At 37.5% G+C, this 21,874-nt stretch overlaps 1 protein-coding gene across 4 annotated transcripts in view; it reads right to left on the reverse strand.

Moving 5' to 3' along the window:
* Positions 1-21,874, reverse strand: part of MLLT10 (MLLT10 histone lysine methyltransferase DOT1L cofactor) — a 128,405-nt gene that overhangs the window by 59,281 nt on the left and 47,250 nt on the right. For all 4 annotated transcript variants that reach the window (XM_069859513.1, XM_069859515.1, XM_069859514.1 and 1 more), the window contains 3 exons: positions 15,119-15,214; positions 8,900-9,155; positions 5,113-5,679 (listed from right to left, as the gene is read on the reverse strand). In XM_069859513.1, the coding sequence (XP_069715614.1) occupies positions 5,113-5,679; positions 8,900-9,155; positions 15,119-15,214 (919 nt within the window). The remainder of the gene's footprint in view (positions 1-5,112; positions 5,680-8,899; positions 9,156-15,118; positions 15,215-21,874) is intronic.

Below are 21,874 nucleotides of genomic sequence, written 5' to 3' on the forward strand. Positions count from 1 at the left end.
GTAGGGCATAAAATCAATTATGCAAAAATTAAAGTACTGAAGTAAATGGTTCTCCTTTAGTCTGTAGCAACCGAAGCCGATACTGTACAATTTGTTGCAATCAAGAATGCAACATGGAAAGACAGAAGAGCATCCATATATGCTTGAGGCATAATTCTTCAGCATCAAGTATCCACACAGAACTTAAATTGTGCAAGAATTTTATCTACCATAAAACAGAAATTTTAGTCTACTTCTGACACTTGATTGCTTTTGATTTTACCTTGCTGCATTATTCCACAAAAATCAGAAGGTAAGACTCATAAGATGTCATATAGGAAGTTTTTTCCCTGTTGCAGTGGGACATGAGTTTTCAGAAAGTTCCTCCTCCACTGAAATGTACTCCAAACTAAGAGGAAGCAAAGACTGCACAAACTGCTTGATAGAAAAATACAGTATGCATTAAAGTTATTTATCCTAATTGTATTTTTTCTTCTTCCCACCACTGGTTTCTGCATTACTCTTGAAATGAAGTACAAGTATAGTAGAAGAAACATTTGACCTTGGAGCCTACTATGAGGTAAGCACTGGGACAAGATGCTACTCATCTCTTCCAAATCCTGGAGGAAGGTTTTCTGTTCTATAATCACCATTGTTGTCAACAGAAAGAATAAAACTCTTCAGCAGAAAGGATCGCTACTTTATAATACTTCAGACCAGAAATCTTTAAGTGTTATTTGCGAGAATGTTGCAGAGAATGAATTTAATTCTGAGAATACAACTAGCATACAAATTCCAAAAAGTTGGATAGCTCTATAAAATTATACAGTTCAGATTAAACCCTCCCCTATTTAAAGTGATTTCAGGATCCATATTTTTTAAGACCACTTGCATTCTGGGGAAACCAGTCTCAGCTTTATGCAACTACTACTGACAAATGACTTAGGTATTCTTAGACAGCAAACTTACAGTCCTTGTGAATTTCTGGCAGAAAGGCAAGTATGGTTTGTAAATAAGCTGTTATTTGCTAAAGAAGCTATTTTTCCTTTAACAGGGACAGATGTACCAGACAAATATTAATTAAATATAAAAATTCCTTATCATCCTACCAACTAAATTTTACTTCTTTTAATTACTTCTCATTCCATTGAGTACATTGTTGAAGTAACACATACAGTGCTTCCTATCAGATTAGAAACACATTTCAGAAAAAATCATGAGGAGCATTAAAACTGAAGGTTCAAGCACTCAAACATCTGAAAGTGTCAGATCAGTTGCGTTGCAATTGTAATACAACCTGAGTATATGATTATAGAACTAACCTGATCGCCTTCTATGACAAAGTGACTCAGCTGCTGGATGAGGGAAAGGCTGTGGATGTGGTCTTCCTGGACTTCAGTAAAGCCTTTGACACAGTTTCTCACAGCATTCTGCTTAGGAAACTGTCAGCCTCTGGCCTGGACAGGCGCACACTCTCCTGGGTGGAAAACTGGTTGGATGGCCGGGCCCAGAGAGTGGTGGGAAATGGTGTGAAATCCAGCTGGAGGCCAGTGACAAGTGGGGTTCCCCAGGGCTCAGTGCTGGGTCCAGCCCTGTTCAATGTCTTTATCAATGACCTGGATGAAGGCATCGAGTGCACCCTTAGCAAGTTTGCGGACGACACTAAGCTAGGTGGAAGTGTTGATCTGCTGGAGGGTCGGGAGGCTCTGCAAAGGGATCTGAACAGGCTGGACCGCTGGGCAGAGTCCAATGGCATGAGGTTTAACAAGGCCAAATGCCGGGTCCTGCACTTGGGGCACAACAACCCTATGCAGAGCTACAGACTAGGAGAAGTCTGTCTAGAAAGCTGCCTGGAGGAGAGGGACCTGGGGGTGTTGGTTGACAGCCGACTGAATATGAGCCAGCAGTGTGCCCAGGTGGCCAAGAAGGCCAACGGCATCTTGGCTTGTATCAGAAATGGCGTGACCAGCAGGTCCAGGGAGGTTATCCTCCCTCTGTACTCGGCACTGGTGAGACCGCTCCTCGAATCCTGTGTTCAGTTCTGGGCCCCTCACCACAAGAAGGATGTTGAGGCTCTGGAACGAGTCCAGAGAAGAGCAACAAAGCTGGTGAAGGGGCTGGAGAACAGGCCTTATGAGGAGCATCTGAGGGAACTGGAGTTGTTTAGCCTGGAGAAGAGGAGGCTGAGGGGAGACCTCATTGCTCTCTACAACTACCTGAAAGGAGGTTGTGGAGAGGAGGGTGCTGGCCTCTTCTTCCAAGTGACGGGGGACAGGACAAGAGGGAATGGCCTCAAGCTCTGCCAGGGGAGGTTTAGGCTGGACGTTAGGAAAAAATTCTTTACAGAAAGGGTCATTGGGCACTGAAACAGGCCGCCCAGGGAGGTGATTGAGTCACCTTCCCTGGAGGTGTTCAAGGCACGGGTGGACGAGGTGCTGAGGGATATGGTTTAGTGTTTGATAGGAAGGGTTGGACTCGATGATCCGGTGGGTCTCTTCCAACCTGGTTGTTCTGTGATTCTGTGATTCTGTGATTGTAAGAACTTCTAATTACGTGGCCTTGTACTATTCACAGTGCATCACTGTTCTTATTATGCAGGAAAACAGAAGTTCTGTGGACTGGAATAAAGTTTGGAGAGGACAAATATTTTTGCGATATGAGGTGAATACTCACTCTGAATAAAAGCTTCAAAGGAAAACACATATAAACAGCACGTGATGGATCTGCAATACTTTTTAAAAAAGCTTTCTTTCACATTTCATTTGGATTTAACATTAACTGTTAAAAAAATCTGTGCAGTAATGATTTATTTTCATCATTTTTATGGATTTCAATAAGTACTCTTAAGAAAATGGGGAGAACGGTAGCAGCAGTTAAGAAGATTATTTTTTTAAAAAACAAGGAGATTCTTGCAAAAGTGCCTCAAAAGCTTTGGTCTAACTTATTCTTGCTTCTGCTTCTTTGAAATTGCAATGGAATCCAATTAAGAGTCACTAATAACTTTTTGGCTTGACTTTCCCTGCATTTATGTTACAACATTTACACGCACAAAATCTAATTTGGGGTTTTGGGTCAAATCATTTCAATTCACTCGCCAGACTTCGCTCATGGACAACACAGAGACATTTCAAAGAGAAACATCATATCTGAGAAAATTTGTTTCTGATAATTCTAGCAGTACTGGTATGCTCATTCTAACAAAGTTAAATGAACTGCTAAATGCCAAAAATGCTTATGATGAAGTGAAGAAAGTAGCACTAAAACCATAAGAAAGACGGAAGCAGGGAGACGAGCACATTAAAACAATGTGTTCAGACTCAAGCAGAAGTTTATGGACGAATTTAGAGCTCATGCTCGAAGGCAAAGACATCCCATCTGCTTTTGTTTCTTTGGGTTTTCAGGGTTTTGTTGGGGTGATTTTGTTTATTTCTTTGTTTTTCATTCATATTCTTTGGCACCTTAAGAAGACATCATTGTTCTATAGGACAGGTCTAATGCCGCCTAGCCAGAACCTAAGTATGCTTGAAGGTGAAATTGTAGGCTGAATATCGTGGTAGAAGTAATAAAACCTACCCTGCATTTCCATCCATGTATGTCAAAGCTTTTTAAAAAGAGATTTTAACATTAGTGCTGGCATTTTATAGATGGAAAAAGTGGGATGCAATGAAGAGGGCAAAGGAAGCCAGAAAGGATTTGGCCAGGAAAAAGCCTAGTCTGGGAACTGACAAGACAAGAATACTCTAACACAAATACAAGGTGGGAAACGTGGGTCATTCACTGCAAAACAAGATCTTTTACTTCCATCTGTCACCTGTACTACAGTATGTAATCCACATCAAAGAGTTTATAAAGGAATAAGAAAGTTCACATCAAAATAATCAGAATATTGACCTAAATATTTCGGGCAATCTCTGTCCATAAAAGATACAAGGTGAAAATTTATCTTAAACGCATTTTAGTCACGATGATGGGCAGTGAACTTGAAAGTTTTGTCACATAACATTTCTCCTTATTGATTTCAACACAGGAAGAATATTTTTTTAATACATTTGCCACTTCTATTGCCATTATTGCCCGTAATAAAAAACCATGATTGCCTAAATGTAACAAAGATTTAAAATAACATGATATTGAGATCAAGATTTTAAGTACCTGCCTTAGTCTCAAACAAACATGAAGTTTTTTTTTCTTGAAGCATGTATTTTTAAAGCATCTCTTGCATATACAATGAAAATATACAGTATAAAAGCATAAAACCCTGCCCACAATTAAATATTCAAGTTATATTTCTCTTTCCTCCAAGAAAGGAAAAATAAAGAAAAAAATCCATAAAACAACAAAAAGAACAAAATTTCAAAGTTACAAAAATAAGGTATGAGATAGCTTATTATTGTTTTCAATCCAAATGCAAAGGCTTCAAAAGAAACTTTAAATCAACTAAGATTTTTGTGGATACAGTATTCTGCAAGGTTAATTCCACACACAGGTTCAGTGGGAACAGAAAGCCTCTCACAGCCCCAAATGCACATAATGTTTAGAACAGAGGAAGAACAAACCAGCCAATTTCAATTGCTAAAAAGCAGACAAGAATATGAAAATGTCATCCAGCTACACAGGGGTCCAGATTCAGAATATCCTTTTACATGTTCAAACCAATAATTGCCCATATTGACATTTTGATTTTTAATTAAGCTAAATTGGGAAAAAATAATTGAACGACATACTCAGCACAGTTGACATGCTGGAGTACTGATTTTGTTTTCTCTATGTAACAGAACATGTAGACAATATAGTCAGAATAATCTATCGCTTATTTTAGCTAAACTAGTCACAAGTAATTTCCAAAGAACCTATTTTCATGCAACTTACTTCTCCCTTTATATCCTCAAAACCTGCATTTATGTAGCACACAAGTCTATTTACTACAGCCACCTATGGCACTGTGGCACATACACATGGAACAAAACTTATTCTTCCAACAGTAATATTCTACCTTTTACATTTTTTTCCCCACTGCAACAGTCAAGATACTTTAAATGACATTCGGTCCTTGAAAAGCATACTCAGAATTATGGCTAAAATAATAAAGACATAGTTTGAGGTAAGCAAACAAATCCAACAATAAATGCCTACCTGAACCCACTGGAGATGAGCCAACACTAAGACTTTGTAAACTTCCATTCCTGAGCAAAGTTGGAGATTTCTGAAGACCAGAGCTTGTCACGCTTCCTGCAGCAGATGCCACAGATGAAGTTGGAGATGCAGAAGAGACTGAAAGATGGGAAATACTTTCTTGACTTTTATTTCCTTTGGGTCTTCCAGGCCCATGTTTACTTTGCTTATTTCCTTTCCTTTTCTTCTCTGTTACAGTTTCTTCTTCTATTCCAGAAGTTTGAGCTCGTTTGTATGCTGTAGAAGTAAGGCTGGAACTACCTATGTCTCCAGGTGAGCTGTCAAAGTTTTTAGATTGGGAAACCGCTGATGATGAAGGGAGACCAATTAAGGAAGTGAAACAATTGACACTCCCCTCTTGACTCCCAGTCTCTCCTTTATGTACATCTTTGGTCGACGAAGCCTGTTGAGAATGAGTGAAACTGTCACTTCGCAGATCTGTGTCTGTAAAACTCAAAAAATCCTGGGGAGATTGAACTGAACTTCCAGAAGATGACTTTATGCTTCCAGGAGTGCCCAAAAAGCTTCCTAAGAAGAAAGAAAAGGAAAAAAGAACTTTTTTTTTCTCTGCAGTAGATGAAAATTGATGGGCAAGATCAACCTCTTAGACTACAGAACTTCAAAGTGCAAGGACTTCATGAAAAATGTTACCAAGAACTAAAGAATTTATTTTTAAGACAACTCATTGCTTCTCCTACTCATCTTCACCCTGCTGGATCACATTCTCAGATTCTTATCTCAGATTCAGATTTTAATTTGGAGCACAAACAAGGTGAAAGCAAATAAAAGGAGAATAACAGCTTTTGTGCTTAGGCAACTTTGACATCCCTCATGTTTTGAAGCCCAAACAAATAGGTAGTGCAAGTCAGAGCAGGTTAGTTTTTTTTAACATACACATATATAAAAAGAAGGTGTCTGATAGAAACACACTATGATCGCATCTATGCTATGCCTGCAATCTTCCTTACCATTCTACTTAAATCAAGGGTCTGACACAGGTCAAGGGAAAAGCAATTGCACTTAATTTACTCTGGCTGAGGTGGTGTTCCACAGAAGAGGTATTTTTCAAAAGGACATGGGAGGAAGTGGAGAAAAGTGTATGGAATTGACGTTTTAAGACTTCTTTAGCACTGTCAGGGAACCATAAAGGTCTTTTGTGTAATCCAATTGCACTGCTTTTTTAATATTTGGAATGCAGTCATTTCATCACTGTTAGTGCGTGCAAGCCAGAAAATGGAGCACACTTAGCAAATACGAACATCTACTTTCACTGAAATTCAGTAATTTTATACAGGTGGGAGCATGCGGGTGCCGCTTTGTAGAGCTCAGATTGATGATGACTATGCTGTCAGAAAATACTCCTAAATATGATATTAGGTATAAAAAAAATCCTTTAAAAATTACTGTTTTATCATTAGTACTCCATTAAATGTTATTAAGAATTCAATCCAAAATATAATTTTGGATTGCAGCCAGCATGGCTTCACTACAGGCAAATCCTGTCTGATCAACTTAGTGGCTTCCTATGATGGGGTAACTGCAGCAGTGGACATGGGTAAACCAACGGATGTGATCTATCTAGACTTCTGTAACGGCTTTGACACAGTCCCACACAACATTCTTCTCTCTAAATTGGAGAGATATGGATTTGATGGGTGGACGGTACTGTGGATAAGAAACTGGTTGGATGGTCTTATTCAGAGAGTAGTGGTCAATGGCTCAAAGACCAGATGGAGATCCATGACAAATCGTCTCCCTCAGGGGTCCGTACTGGGACCGGTGCTGTTTAATATCTTCATCAATGGTATAAACAGCAAGATCGAGTGCACCTTCAGCAAGTTTGCAGATGACACCAAGCTGAGTGGTGTAGTTGCCACACCAGAAGAACGAGATGCCATCCAAAGGGACCTGGACAAGCTGGAGAAGTGGGCTTCCAAGAACCTCATGAGGTTCAACAGGGCCAAGTGCAAGGTCCTGCACCTGGGTCAGGGCAATCCCTGTTTTCAGTACAAGATGGGGGATGACGTGATTGAGAGCTGCCCTGCAGAGAAGGACTTGAGGTTGCTGGTCAATGAGAAGCTCAACATGAGCCGGCAACATGCACTCGCAGCCCAGAAGGCCAACCGTATCCTTGGCTGCATCAAAAGAAGCTTGGTCAGCAGGTCAAGGGAAGTGATTCTGCCCCTTTATTTTTTTCTTGTGAAACCTCATCTGGAGTACTGTGCCCAGTTCTGGAATCCACAGCATAAGAAGGATATGGAGCTGTCAGAACGGGTCCAGAGGAGGGCTACAAAGACGATCTGAGGGCTGGAGCACCTCCTATATGAGGACAGGCTGAGAGAGTTGGGCTTGTTCAATCTGGAGAGGAGAAAGCTCCGAGGAGATCTTCACCATGAGAGTGGTGAGACACTGAAACAGGTTGCCAAGGGAAGTCTTGGATGTCCCATCCCTGGAGGTGTTCAGGGCCAGGTTGGATGGGGCCTTGGGCAGCCTGATCTAGTGGGATGTCCCTGCCTGTGGCAGGGGGGCTGGAACTAGATGATCTTTAAGGTCCCTTTGAACCCGAACTATTCTATGATTGTATATTTTACATTACTACATCCATTTAAAAAAAAAATCACAACATCATCACTGGTATGTATTTTAAATAAGTTGAAACAACATCTTTCAGTGCAGCTTTAAACAAAGAATGTCCTATACTAAAGATCTATTTTGCATCATTTGCAGTGAGCAAGATTTTTCCTTAAGTTCAGGATTCCATAAGGTATTTGTCAAAGTTTTGAGAATTTAACAAAACAAAAAACTTTTAAAAAAAAAAGTTTTAAAAGTCTGAAATATTGAAACAGTTCCAGACAAATTTAAAAGCACTGACTGAATTAATAAATTCAAAGAGTAACATCATAAAATAGAAAGGACAGTCAGCTACTGCACACCACAGTGAAAAGTATGAAAAAATAAATTATCTTCGTACAAGTTCTAGTTTGCTGTGTTTCCAAATAAAACTTTTTCTTAGTTAAGCATGTTGTAAAAATTTTTTTTTTTTTTAAATTTCTTCAACTCTGACCAGGATGCCACAATGGGTTTTGGCATGTTGAAAATGTCAAACTTTTTTATTACATAAGGTCAACAAGCTGTATGGACTTGTCACATAATCATCTTCTGCTTAAGCATTGCAATGACAAAAAAAAAAAAAAAAAAGGAGAAAGGTCTTTTACTTTGAAGAAAACAATATATTTTAAATGTCCATATCTTGGAAAATTATTTAGGGGACACCACGTTCTATACACAAGGTACGATCAGTTTTTGTTCTACTATACACAGTGACTGATAGGAATGGTTGGACTCAATGATACAGTGGGTCTTTTCCAACCTAGTGATTCTATGATTCTAACTAAAAAACATTACCATTATTCCCTTAAAGAGCTAAGAAAGAGCCCTAGATTCAAATCCATATGTCAAATTTCACTCCAAACTAACTTTTCAGCACATTAAGAAACTTGTGTTTTTAGCAGTTAAAGAGAACATCTTAACAGTCTAAACAAAAGAATCAGGTTTGTGGATTAAGGGCACACAACCTTCTTTTGCATGTTATAACAATGAACACCTTTTCCCTGAAAAAAATGGGTTTTTTTACCCAAAGTGAAATTCTTATTGGGGATGAAGGATGAACTACTTTTCAAGTTTTAAATATGTAAGATTTCTAATTCATGTCAAAACAGAAGTCATGTTACAGCATAACAATTACTACCTTGCTGAAAAGGGCTTGCTGCAGTCACAGTTGTTCCTGGATTTCTTCCAGCACCAGGCTTTCTTCCTCTCTGACCTGAGTTATGACCTGCAGATTTCTTCCCTTTGCTCTCTGACCCTCTGGCCTCTGAAGAATCTTTTCCACTTGAAATGTGTGTAGAAACTTCCTGGAAATTTGCATTTGTAAATCGAGCTGTAGTATCTTCAAGCCGCTTCAAGGAGCCTGACATGGAGTTGTTGCTAGTGCTTGTGTATGTCTAGAGTTTTGGAAAGAGAAAAGAAATAAGATAAAAGAACCTGTTTCATCACACACACAAAAAGGTAACAAAAGAACTATTTAAAAAAAATCTATTCATTTCAAATAAACTTAGAAGTGTTCAGCTACTGAGGTAACTGGCAACAGCAGGAGTTGCATAAACTGAATTGTTAAGCAAACAACTCAAGTGCATAAAAACCTAATTTTGGGGGGGGGAAACGCACAAAATGTCAGCTTTAGTTGAAATTTTTACTTCACTGACATCAATGGATTCATCTCAAATCTAGTCTTTATATTCTATTTAAATAGCATGTTAATTTTTATTTTTAAACAGTAATTAAGAAAAAAAAAGAGACTTTAAATGCTTTTCTGAAAATACAATTTTTATGCAGTTTATTTTGTTCAAACTGGAAACATCATCCATCAGCATGGAACTGATGTGAAGGCTCCAGAACTTAACTTTATAGTCCACATCAAACCGAAATCAGCACCATCGAGCCCAATTGCCCCTTATGTTTTCACTTCCCACCATCACACTGAGATTCCCTGCCATCTGAACCATCACCGGTTTTCTGAATAACAGCGAAGAAAAATCACTTTATATCAGTTAAAGTCCAACGCTAAAAATAATTCACTCCAAATTCATATTACTATACTGGTAACTGTTTCTAATGAAGATGGAGCCAATTCTAAGGCAAGTTTAGTAGTTAACTTTTTGAACTATTGCAAAGTTCACAAATATGCTCAATTTTCCTGAAATTGATGTGTCACTTGACCCTAGTTAAGAAGCAGTGGTTCAAATGTGGGTCATTTGAACAAAGGGTTTCCAGACATGCAATAACCCAAATCAAAAGCAAAGGTTTCTCTAGGATCCAGGATTTCTCCTCTTACCCAATTCCTTCCTTTCTTAATTCTTATGTCCTATCCGCTCAACCGAATATTAATTGCAAGGATAATTCTCTACAGGTATCGACAATCACTGCTTGATGTTATGTAGTACCTCTTCTCCATTACTGTAGGAATTTTATTTATTTATTTATTTTAAAGGCAACTACAGATTTTAAGGCAGCTTTACAGCCTGGCCAGGGCCAGGCAATGACAAGGAAGCATTAATTTGCATATACTGTGTAGAGATTTGGTTTGACTGCAAGCCTGAATCCTGCCCTTTGTAGATTTTGGAAAACTTGCACAGATGCTGCAGTTCTGCTTCTGAGAATTTGCTCCAGCAATATTTCTGGTTTGGGAGGCACTGCAAATTGTACTGAAATCTACATGCTAACTTAAAATATCTTGAACACTGATATGATGCAATATATCCTAAGCAAAGTAAAACCCGTATCATTTGGTCAGTACTTTTTTCCATAGATTATATTCCTTACTTTAAGGAGTTAATCGCAACAAAGTGCACTAAACCAGTGCTTTGAGAATCCACAAGATAAGCAACAGGATCTAAGGTAAAACTGCAGCACAAACTTCAAATTACTGAGCCAGCTGGTTCACACAATAACCTGCCCACCACCAAACAAACTGCTTTTCTAAAATCCTAAATGCTAAAAGACAAAGGTCTAACAGAAATGTCTCAGAAAATCCTTAACATGCCATGGAAAAGTTATACTGTTTGTTTGCTTTGGACATTTTTTTGAGGTCAGGAGAGTGACAGTGGCAGGGAGCAGGATCTGAGGAATGAGGCAGAACACCTTTAGCTATAATTTATGGACCTGCTTCAGCCTCTGCAGCTCCCCCACCCTTGACGCGGAGCTTACAATGCTTTCTCCTCTAGCACATACTTTTTAAACTGAATAACTACTCAAGGCTTCTCCCTTCACTCTCACATCATAGTCATTTTCCTCCATTTCAGAAGAGACATCCCCCAAAAAGGAGATTTCCCTGATGTTGTCATACAACTCCATTTATTGGTTTATTTGGGAGGACTTGACCATTTCATGAATGTCAATCCTGTTCTCAAAAAATCAATCAGTATTTGCTAGTGCAATTATCAAACTAAGTCTGTGTATATCAGAGTTCATTTATACTTCCCATAAACCAGTTTGCAGGGTTTTTTTCCCAAAAAAAAGTGCATTTCCACACTGCCAACTTGGCGCACAGATAGCTACTTTCATATTTATGCCCCCCCCCTATTTTGCTCTGAGCACACTGAGAAGTTATACCACCTCTCTGGACCAAGTCTTAAAACTTCTGCAAAAACTTTAGATGTATGGTAAAGGCATAATACTAATTCTTGCTATACACAGTACCTCCCAAGGCTTCAGAAGCCTTGAGACCTAATACAGATGTATAGGGTGTTATTCTTGCACAAAGGAGGGAAGGACCATGGCAGGCAATCCTCCACAAAAATGCCAGATAGTTAGAGCATGGTCCAAGCAAAAAACAAGTAAACAAACAAAAGAACCCAACACACACACATACACCACGGACTACAAACACCACACTGCTGTAGGATGGTATTCTCAAGTCCTATCAAACAGAGGTTTCCCTACTCTTTTCATTCTCTTCCATATCCCACTGCGGTAGGTTCTGAGCACCTCCCTTCAGAACCAAGTTGGGCTGACAGAGCAAACTGAGGAGGGTTATCATCTCTACTATTACAAATAAAATCCAGTCAGCAGTACTTCCCATTTGCAGTATCTTTTATTTAGTTACTGGCTACAATTTGAATGCAGATACAATGTCTTGTGTACCTTTCTATACATCAATGTTTTGGAGTTTTGTTTTAATTAAATAACCCACTGCACCACCCAGAAAAAAAAAAAAAAGTATTTTTCTGTCTCTGTTAAACCATACAAATTTTCAAAGTCCTGATACAAGCCAAAGCTTAGAAAATACTGAGAGAACTTTCTACCAGGACTAAATAAAGAGCTGATGGCTCTCACCAACTAAAAGGAAGGCCAGAGGAAAACATCATCTGAAGAGGCAGAGAGAGAATTCAAACTCCCAAGTTAATCCTGTCCTCCTTAAAACATTCTGCATCTTTGTCCCAAAAGGAAAGTGAAAAATATGTTAGTACAATAATCAAAGAATAGTTAAGAATTTCTTATTTCAAACTTTCTCAACCTTAACTGATCCAGTCTAAGCAGCGTTTGCCAAGACATTACTGGGATGAGCAAAAATGCCTCTCAAATAACATCCCCACATCTCAACACAGCACTTGGACCTGAACCTCAATAGAACTTCTTGGAATTAAATTTTGCAGAACAAACACACAAGCCAAATATATTAATGCACACAATGTAAATACTTGGCTTATTCTGCAGCCTTTCATGAATTTATCTGAAGAAGTCACTCATCCAGGTAAAAACACACTTTAAGGCATCACTTGCATAAATGGTCACTACCATTGCATCACAAAGGATTTAACTTCAGTAAAACAAAACTAATTTCAAATTCCAGTTCCCCCACGGGAACAACGTGGTAGTAGAAGCGATTATATACCATGATAAAATAATGTATTCAGTGCAAAGACAGACTGCTGTGAAAAGTCATCAAGTCCAAGTCAATTCTGACAACTCTATGTAAAGAGACACAAAAAGTTAACATATTGATACAATATTCTGAACCAAATATTTCTCTCAGAAGAACATAAAGCTTGTTTTAGTATTAAAATACTAAATTTTTGAGGAGCACAGTATGAATTTATAACCTAGAAAAGCAAATGCATGCAAATGGTGTCAAAAGGACGTAAGAAAAAAATATTAAAAGATAACTGAAGGAAACAGCCATATAAAGTCACTTGCAAATGTCCAGCAGGTGTTTTTTAAAAAACATAATCATACTTAGTAACATCATTAAAAAAACTGAACAATTTTCCTGACAATCCAAAGCACTGTACAAAGAAGGTGGAAAATTAAGCAGACAGCTTAGGTAGAAAAAAAAAACAAAACCACAAGATACAAAAGATTTTAAAAAGAAAACTAACAGGACACATGTTGATATTTAAATTCCACAATTATTACTTCTGTTTCAGTTTAATTCAGTTTTAATTTAAGTTCTAGAATTACAGAGATTCTGTTCTCTGTAGTATTTGCTCTAGCTCTACCTTGCTACTAACCATAAGGAGGCGCAGCATTTTGGGGGATAATATTATCTATACAATGATTTTTAAGACTATAAAGGTGTGAGGGTTAAGTATTCAAAAGAACATAGAAATATGTTTAAGATATTACTATTTTAAAGCCTACAGACTTAACTAAAAAAAATATTTTACTTGCTATATATAGTACAATCTCAATGAACATTAGAGCCAATAGCTCAGCATGATTTTCATTTCTTGCTTGGATTAAATAGAATTCTGCTAAAAATGGTATGTCACTCTGGTTCACCCTACTACAGTGTACACTGAGTCGTAAACCTTGTAATTAAGAAAAGACTAGGGAGAACAAAACAATAGGAGATCAGCAGAAAACCAGAGTCCAACTGTCTTCAGCATTAAAAGATTATTCTAATACACAGAACTCAAAAATAACCAATAAAACTTTTACACAAATGTACAGTAGTATTATTTTTTGTTAAAACCTATGATAATGATTAGATAATCAAAGTACAAAAGGCAGGTAATTAAAGGAAGATAAGATTATACAGAGCACCAAACCTAAACAAAAAATTGTAGAGTTTAAAGGAAGTTCCCATACAAGAAGCCTCATTTACAGCCTATTAATTTCACAAGTTGTCTCAGACCCAAGAGAAACATGTTCAGACCAAAATAATTAAATGAAATAACAAATCACATGGACCAGGCTGAACTATTCAAAGAGTCCTACAAGTTAATTTCAATAAAAACTGTTAACGCTCCCTGACTGCAACATCTAATCACTCTTAAAAACCAGCAAATCAGCAAACTGACTCTACCTTTTCTTTTTTTTCAATGAAGTTAATGGGAATTTCAGAAAACTACTGACCAGTGAAGCCTCACTTAACACAAGCTGTGAAAAAGCATACAGCAGAACCAGAAAGAAGACTAATTTAACAGAAGTGTGAGTCACAAATAATGGGATCTTAATGGGTACACAACCTCACGTTAATAATCCTGCTATTAACAATAAAGAAATATCCACAGTATAGTAGAAAACTAGCTTTCTTGGTGATGATTTTGGAAGTGGATAGCACTAGTTGAGAAAACACAAACTTTCTCTCATCCCTGGATGTACTTCAATGGTACTACCCTGTTCTGACAAGGTCTTGGTGCACCATTTGCAAATGGACACATTTGGTGAATATTTCATCTCAGCCACCAAACTATATACACTTAAGACAATCTTCAGCATCTTTGCTAAAATGCAGTGCTCTACATACTAATGGCTAATTAATTCAAACCATGACTCCCCAACTTGGATGTCAAACATGCCCACATGAATGGGACAAACATTGTCAGAAAACTCATTTCTCGGCACTGCTGCCCACTCTGTAATACCATCATTAGTGTCACTTTTTGGGTGGATAGCGAAAGTGGTTCCTGTACAGTGAGAACTGTCATTTTTTAAACCTCTACGCTGCCCCTGGAGTTAGGTATTTGCTAGCATATTAACTGGAAGAAAAGGATCACAGAACTTTTCAGCAGACTGCTGAAAAGTCAACATGATATTACAAGTATATGAAGCATGAGCCTTAATTTCACAATTACCAGCTTAAATGCTTACAGGTTCAGTGACAGCTCAGCACACAAGTGACTTTCAAAGGCAAGCTTTTTCTAGAACTTTTCAAATTATTAAAATCAATGAAATAAAACATAATGAATTATCAGTGGCACCTGATTAAGAGTCATCACTTACAATTAAATTACAAAAATCAAAGACTTTCTTCAAATGATAAACCTCAAGGTATTTTAGAATTTTATATTACAGGGAAAAAATACCTAGTGTGCTTGATAATAACAGAATCTATGCTATCTACCTCACGAAATTTCTATACAAGTAACTGAAGTGTAAGAGAAGGAAAAACACATTAACTTACTTTCTCTGTAGTTACAGTAAGAGATGGAACCAAGGACGGTGAGGACTCCGACTGCTTCTTATATTTTTGCTTGTGTTTATCTTTCTCCTTGTATTTCTAAAAGTTATAAAAGAGATTATAACCTAAGTGCAGGAAACACAGTTTAGCCAAGAAAATTCATAAATGAAGTACCAATGCAATCTTCACCAAATTATCACGCAAAAATATACTTGTTAGAATACAATCTGTAAAGTCCTTTTGATTTTTACAAACTTCTTCAAACTCGGAGAAGGTCCAACAGAATTCCTTAAAAGTCTGATGAGGATTTCTATGTTTGTTTCTTTCATATGCTGAAGTGACCTTGGTTTCCCCCCCGCCCAGTGTGCCACTTGGATAGAAACATGGAGTTTTCCCTTTCATAACAAAGTGTGCAGGTGTCATAATTGCAGTAATCGACACCATAAGGCAGTATTTCAAATGCTTAAAATCTAATATAGGCTTGTTGACAAGAGTTTTAGATTGGAGAGTCTGTTTCTGTTTTCTTTTGGTTTTTAACTCGAGGGGGGGTTGTTTGTTTGGAGCGAGAAAACTTTAGACCTGGAAAATACATACTTGAAAAAAAGAAAAATACTGGAATGCAGGGTTTCAAATGCACTGCACCATCTTTTCAATAATTTCTTACATATAATAGTCCCACAAGTACTACCCATTCTGCCAGAAAAAAAGCAGGGATCAAGAGAAAACAGAAGCATGTATGCCAAGACTGTCATGCTACCCATCAGATCTGTTGATCCAAAAGTCTTTCATCAGTGCTAACTACCCAGACTACTACATCATCAGTGTACATGTTTAGATAAACTTAAGTAACAATTTCACTGAACCCTAAACAAGCCTCAAGAAGGAAGTTAATAGAATGGAAATATAAGCCACTGCCTGAGTTTCTTTAGCTTTCATCATTTTACTAGGAAATTCAAATCCCCCACCATTCTAGGGACAGTAATGACATCAAATTTCTGGCCTTCTACAAGATTTACTGTAAGGGGAAAAAGGGCAGAAATTACTCTTAACAAGGACTGAAAATAATATTGTTAGTAAGTGAAAGCTAAGGGAGCCTGAGGGCAGGCAGAACCTGTGATTCTCATTTATATACTCAGATGTAAATTTAAAAAGATTCATAGGCATGTGCTCAGATGTTCCAAACACCTGTATTTTAAGACAGACGCAGAGCTGATAAATGGATGAGGTGCTCAGGGACATGGTTTAGTGGTTGGTAGGAATGGTTGGACACAATGATCCTGGAGGTGTTTTCCAATGTAGTGATTCTGTGATTCTGTAAAAACAGGGTTTCGCAGAAGAAACACTCCAAGAAATAGACAAACGAAACTTCAATCTTGGTTTACAAATGGGGTAGTTCAACTGTCCAGATTCAAGCAGCTCCTGAAACCATTTTCTTACTTTAAGAAAAATAAGGCACGATTGCCACACAGTCATTGGGTAAGCAGCTGTAACATTATTCACCCTAGAACTTGAAGAGCCCTGATTTATGCTGTAGCCAAACACCAACACAAAATACTTAAGAGTTCATATGTCACAATTAATCAGAAAGCTTTATATATCACTAGGGATCTCATTTTTGGTTTTTGTTTCTTATCTAAAAAAATATGTAATTCCTTCTTAATTCCAATAGCTACATGCCGCAAGATAAGAAAACAAATATGGTACAAGATTGCTGGAATACAGCACGTTGCCCTCTTGTGGGGCAGGAGGTGGAGAAGCCAGGGGAAGAAAACCCATTTTGATTGCCTCTATGTCTTCCACAAAGATTCAATCTACATAATTATTACATAATATAATTTCACAAATAGTTTGTTTCCAGCTCTTCTTTTCTTTAAGCTCATTTACAGGCTGGATCACTCTAAAGATCAGTACTTGCTCATTTGTTTTCTTTAATGTACTTTTAAAGCTAACATTTATCAGACTACTGAATGAAAAAATCACCTCATCAAAATATCAAATTAAGAATATATGTATAATTTTATCTTTGCTCTGATCTGTTACAAACAGAATAGATGTTATCAAATCTATCCACAGCCTGGACTTCAACATCTGGAAAGACTGAATAACCAGAGTGACTGATAACTTTCCAGTACAGATGGAATGGATGGGAGCAGCCTTTCTTTAATGGTATTACGAATTCATAACATTTCCACATGGAAGTATCATTTAACTCACTAAAGGTATTTACACTTATTTTCATTTTTGTCTCAGGAATGCACAGACTTCTCCAAATAGGTTTCCACCTTACTTCATTTCATTAAACTATGCTCTGTAGTTCACCATTTAACAGTTCACTGTTACAACGGGAAGGGGAAAAAAAAGTTTCCTGTCCATTTTTCAACCTTTCCCACACTGCTTAGCCTGTCACACCTTCTGTGTGCCAATTGAAACTGCTAAAAGAGCAGCAACAAAAACCAAAGTGGATAATTTTCTGGAGTCAGTGAGACAGGCAAGCTCAGTGAAGGAGCATGCGAGACAGACAGTTAAGAGATACAGAAAGGAGGAGCTCACCCACCCAGAGAAGATGAGGCGAACTTCCATTTAGGAAAAATTAAAACACATGCACCCTCTCGGCAAGCACCAGTGCTATTCCCTTCAAAACTGCCTGGACTGACCTTGAAGTATTTTTATCCCTTTCTCTTTTACAAAAATTTAACACACACACCCCACAGACTTTGGTTGTCCCAATTTTTCAACCCTGAAGAGCATTTTCTGATGCATTTTCCTTAGTGATTCATGCAAACCCAATCATCTGAATGTCTAAGTTATTAAGTTTTCAGCCACTGTTTATGACTCTCTGAAATAATTCCAGCGTATCAGAATATTTTGTTAGCTAAGAGTACTCAGATGGATGCTTCTGTCATTCATGCATTTTCTGCACTATCTTTCAATCACCGAAGCTTGTAAATCCAGAGCTGCCATCATCACAACTAATATCTTTATTACAAAGCTGTGTATAGTTCTTGCTGATCCCCAAGACAAGACCTGCTTGGCCTCTTATTTGTGACTAGTAGCTATTAGTAATATAACCAAAACAACTCCAAAATGAAAGATGCCCACGGTCCACAAGTTTCAAATTCAAATCCCGATTTATCTTGTTTTGACAAGAACAGCCCTAGCTCAGGCATTCATCTATCATTTTATACGGTATAAACCACAGCAGGAAAATTAAATGCAGCAGCAGCAGTATTGCTGCAGTCACAGTAATAAAAGGATATAGTCACAAGATAGTTTATAGGGAGAGGTGGAACACTACTGCCAGCATTATTCAAACACATACATATTTAGCTGTAAGCATGAAACTTGTTCCTAAGTACCAATCCTTGATACAATTACTTCAAAGCCTCAAAAACCTCACTTCAACACGGGGATGATGGTCAGAATTTTAACTGTCAATGGTAAAAAGACTTAAGAATCAATGATAAGAATGCTAGCCAAAGCTTCTCTTAGCTGCAAGACTGATGCACAACAAGTCCTATTCAGAGTAAGTTACTCTCCTTTTGACATTTAACATTAAAATACATTTTTCCGTTATTTACAGTTTAATATTAATGGTTAGTGATGGATACTCCACACTAAATAGTTGAATAGCACACTATAAATTCAAAACTAGTGTAAGATTAACTAAATCAAAGACACCAATTTATTGTCCATGCTCACCTTCATTTATTCCCATAAAAATTCCAAGTATTTAGAATTTCAAAAGATACTACATAGACTCATAGAATAACCAGGTTGGAAGAGACTCACCGGACCATCAAGTCCAACCATTCCTATCAAACACTAAACCATGCTCCTTAGCACCTCCTCCACCCATGAAATGCTCCACCGCCTGCCAGGTAACTTAAAGATACCCACCAAATAAAGGTCAAGAACCAGGTGAGTAGAATGGCAAGCGAAATGGACACATTTAACTTTCCTGGCTCAATAAACTTAACATTGCAGATCGCCTGTAACTGCACATGACCTGCCAGCACACAAAACTCTGCACCTGTTAAACGGCATATAGAGACAACTTTGATAAAGTATCAAGATTGCCTTCCAGAAACGGCTACAAAATCAACAGTACTAATCAAAGTACTAATAACTTTGTATTAATCTAGGATCCAAAGCAAAGAAAGAGTATATTGAAGCACCTTTTGCTTCTACATCTGTTTTACAGCTACAGAATTGAAATGTAGTAAGATTTATTGCTCAAATGGAAACAAAAATCAAGCAGTAACATTAATGATCTTTTTTAATGTTCAAATGTCATCTAGTTTTCAAATTAAGACAAATAACACTGCATAATTCTTTTAAGCAAGAAATGTTCATTTTTGTTGAAGTTTGTCTTACTTTTTACCCCAGATATTCTAAAGTTACCCTCCTCTATCTTATAATGGGGTAGAGTACAAACATTGAGGAGTTCAGTAAATGATGCCACAACATACACAACTTGTAGAAAGATCAAAATCATAACCAAAGTAATTTCTTAAAAATCTGTGAAGACACTGATGAAACTCAAGTAATATGTAATAACAGCATAAATAAAAAATAACAGAATAAGTAGGAGCAACACTTAATATTACCTCAAGTGTACGACAGCAATTTTTCAATGAACAAAGTCTTTCAGTTGATCCCTGCACGCTAAGGAAGACATCTGGACTAAGAAACAGACACACAACTGATTTGATGAGCACAGTAACAACTCACTATGGCAGAGATCAAAATTCTTAATCACCCAGTATTGCTAGAGACACCTACAAAACCCACAGTAAAGTAGAAGCTCCATGAAAAAAAAAAAACCACCAGAATTCCATCAGATAAATGTTTGAGGATACTGTCATCTGTGGATTTTCAGTTTTACAGACTATTAGCACTGCTACTAATCACTGTTATTTTGTGCACAGGTTCTGCACAGGTCAGGTTTTCAGTTTGTTTTCCTTACAGCGAAAAGCAGAAGACTATAATCATTACTTTGAGGGAAAAGGGACAGTGGCAACTAATGCAGCCCTACAAAATTCTGCATCTTACAGAGTAATTTTTACGTCCAGCTGAGGCAGTGTTTGTCATTTTGACTTTACAGTAATTAACTAATCCGAGGTACCAAGCTTAATACTATTGTGAGACATTTGTTGTGCTACGGTACACTAGAATTATTACTCTATTTGTCCATGATATATATGATGTGTTACTGCAAGGTTAGAAAAATATGAAGTAATCAAATCAGTAACTCCATGATAAACACAATAGTTGAAACAGAGTTCATATTTTTCCTCTTACTAGAATAAAAAAGAATTTAAATAAAACCGAGGTTATCTACTTATATAGTTCTTCCTGAACTCCCTAAGGGATCATTTTGCTGTGCCATCTATTCCAACTGGTGCCAGTTCCAGTAGATTAGATGCAGTTGATCATCAGGCTGACACAGAACACAGCACAAGTTAACATACAGCTTGTCCTGCCTCATATGTTTTAGGTTCTCCTCAGACTGACATCTCCCAACTTCAGTAATACTGCCCTGGGACTCCTCATCGCTATTTTGTTCTTCAATCATCACTTCTTAAATACTTGCAGTCTTCAGTCACAAGCCCTTTTTTGTATACCTTGCATCAAAAGAGCCACCATAGCAAAGATTTCCCCTTCCTGCTTGGCCCAAACCAAGCACTTCTAGTAGAAAACAAAACTGCATAATTCAGCTGCTATGTAGTAGTTACTTACTATGCAGTAAATTCACATTCTTTGGAAGTCATAAACATACTACGCTAGTAAGGTTGCCTAATTTTAACATAAGTGGCAAGAAACACTTCCTTTACTCAAAAGTTAATCCAGATATGTTTAGCTCCTCCTTTAGTCCCTTCCAAAGATAAAGCTGCCAGGAACATTAACAAAGCAAGGTATGATTCAAAAGTCTCATGGTAGCCTGAGTTTTCTCCCAAAAAGCTCGAGGCAAACACCTGGGTCCTGAAAAAAGGGATATTATAATGGATGTCAAGCACCATGCTACCAGCTCTACTTAAAGGCACACAACCTCATCTCTAATCACTCCTAATTAACATCTTTGCCACAGAAACTAACAATACTTAGTGCAGCAGTAATCAGAATAAACTAAGCTACTTATTCTGCAGCTTCAAATTCCTCATAAAATTAAATAATACAAAAGGTTTGGGACTTTTTCTTTTAATTATTATAGACTTACATATTTGCTATCAATTTGGTAAGTACAGTGCCCAAAGGAGACTAAATACATACTATGAAGAAAAACACATGTTTTCAACCCAAGTGCCTGCTTACAAAAATGGCAGGTACTCATATCAACATTTTCAAACACAGCTCTTCTTACTGCACAATACTATTTTATATACAAAGAGATAGCTTTTGAGGACCGAGCAATAAAAATGGTTCCAATCCTTAACTCATACAGTTTTCGCCTGGCAAAAGGGAAAGCTTTAAGGATGCCTAAAGATCAGATTATCCAAATGACAAGGATGAAAGGTAAAGCAGAACCTGAAGTTGCCTTATAGGAGCTGGGAGAGGAAGACATCATTGTATCTGGAAAGAAAGATTTACTTTTTTACTACAACATGAAAACAACCTATACAGGCAAGGCTTTGAATAACCTGATGTAGTGGAAGGTGTCCCTGCCCATAGCAGGGAGGTTGGAACTAGATGATCTTTAAGGTATCTTCCAACCCAAACTATTCTATGATTCTATGAATATAGATTACAAATAGATTTACA

This window comes from Phaenicophaeus curvirostris, chromosome 6 (assembly GCF_032191515.1).
Source record: "Phaenicophaeus curvirostris isolate KB17595 chromosome 6, BPBGC_Pcur_1.0, whole genome shotgun sequence".
In the NCBI taxonomy this organism is placed as follows: domain Eukaryota; kingdom Metazoa; phylum Chordata; class Aves; order Cuculiformes; family Cuculidae; genus Phaenicophaeus; species Phaenicophaeus curvirostris.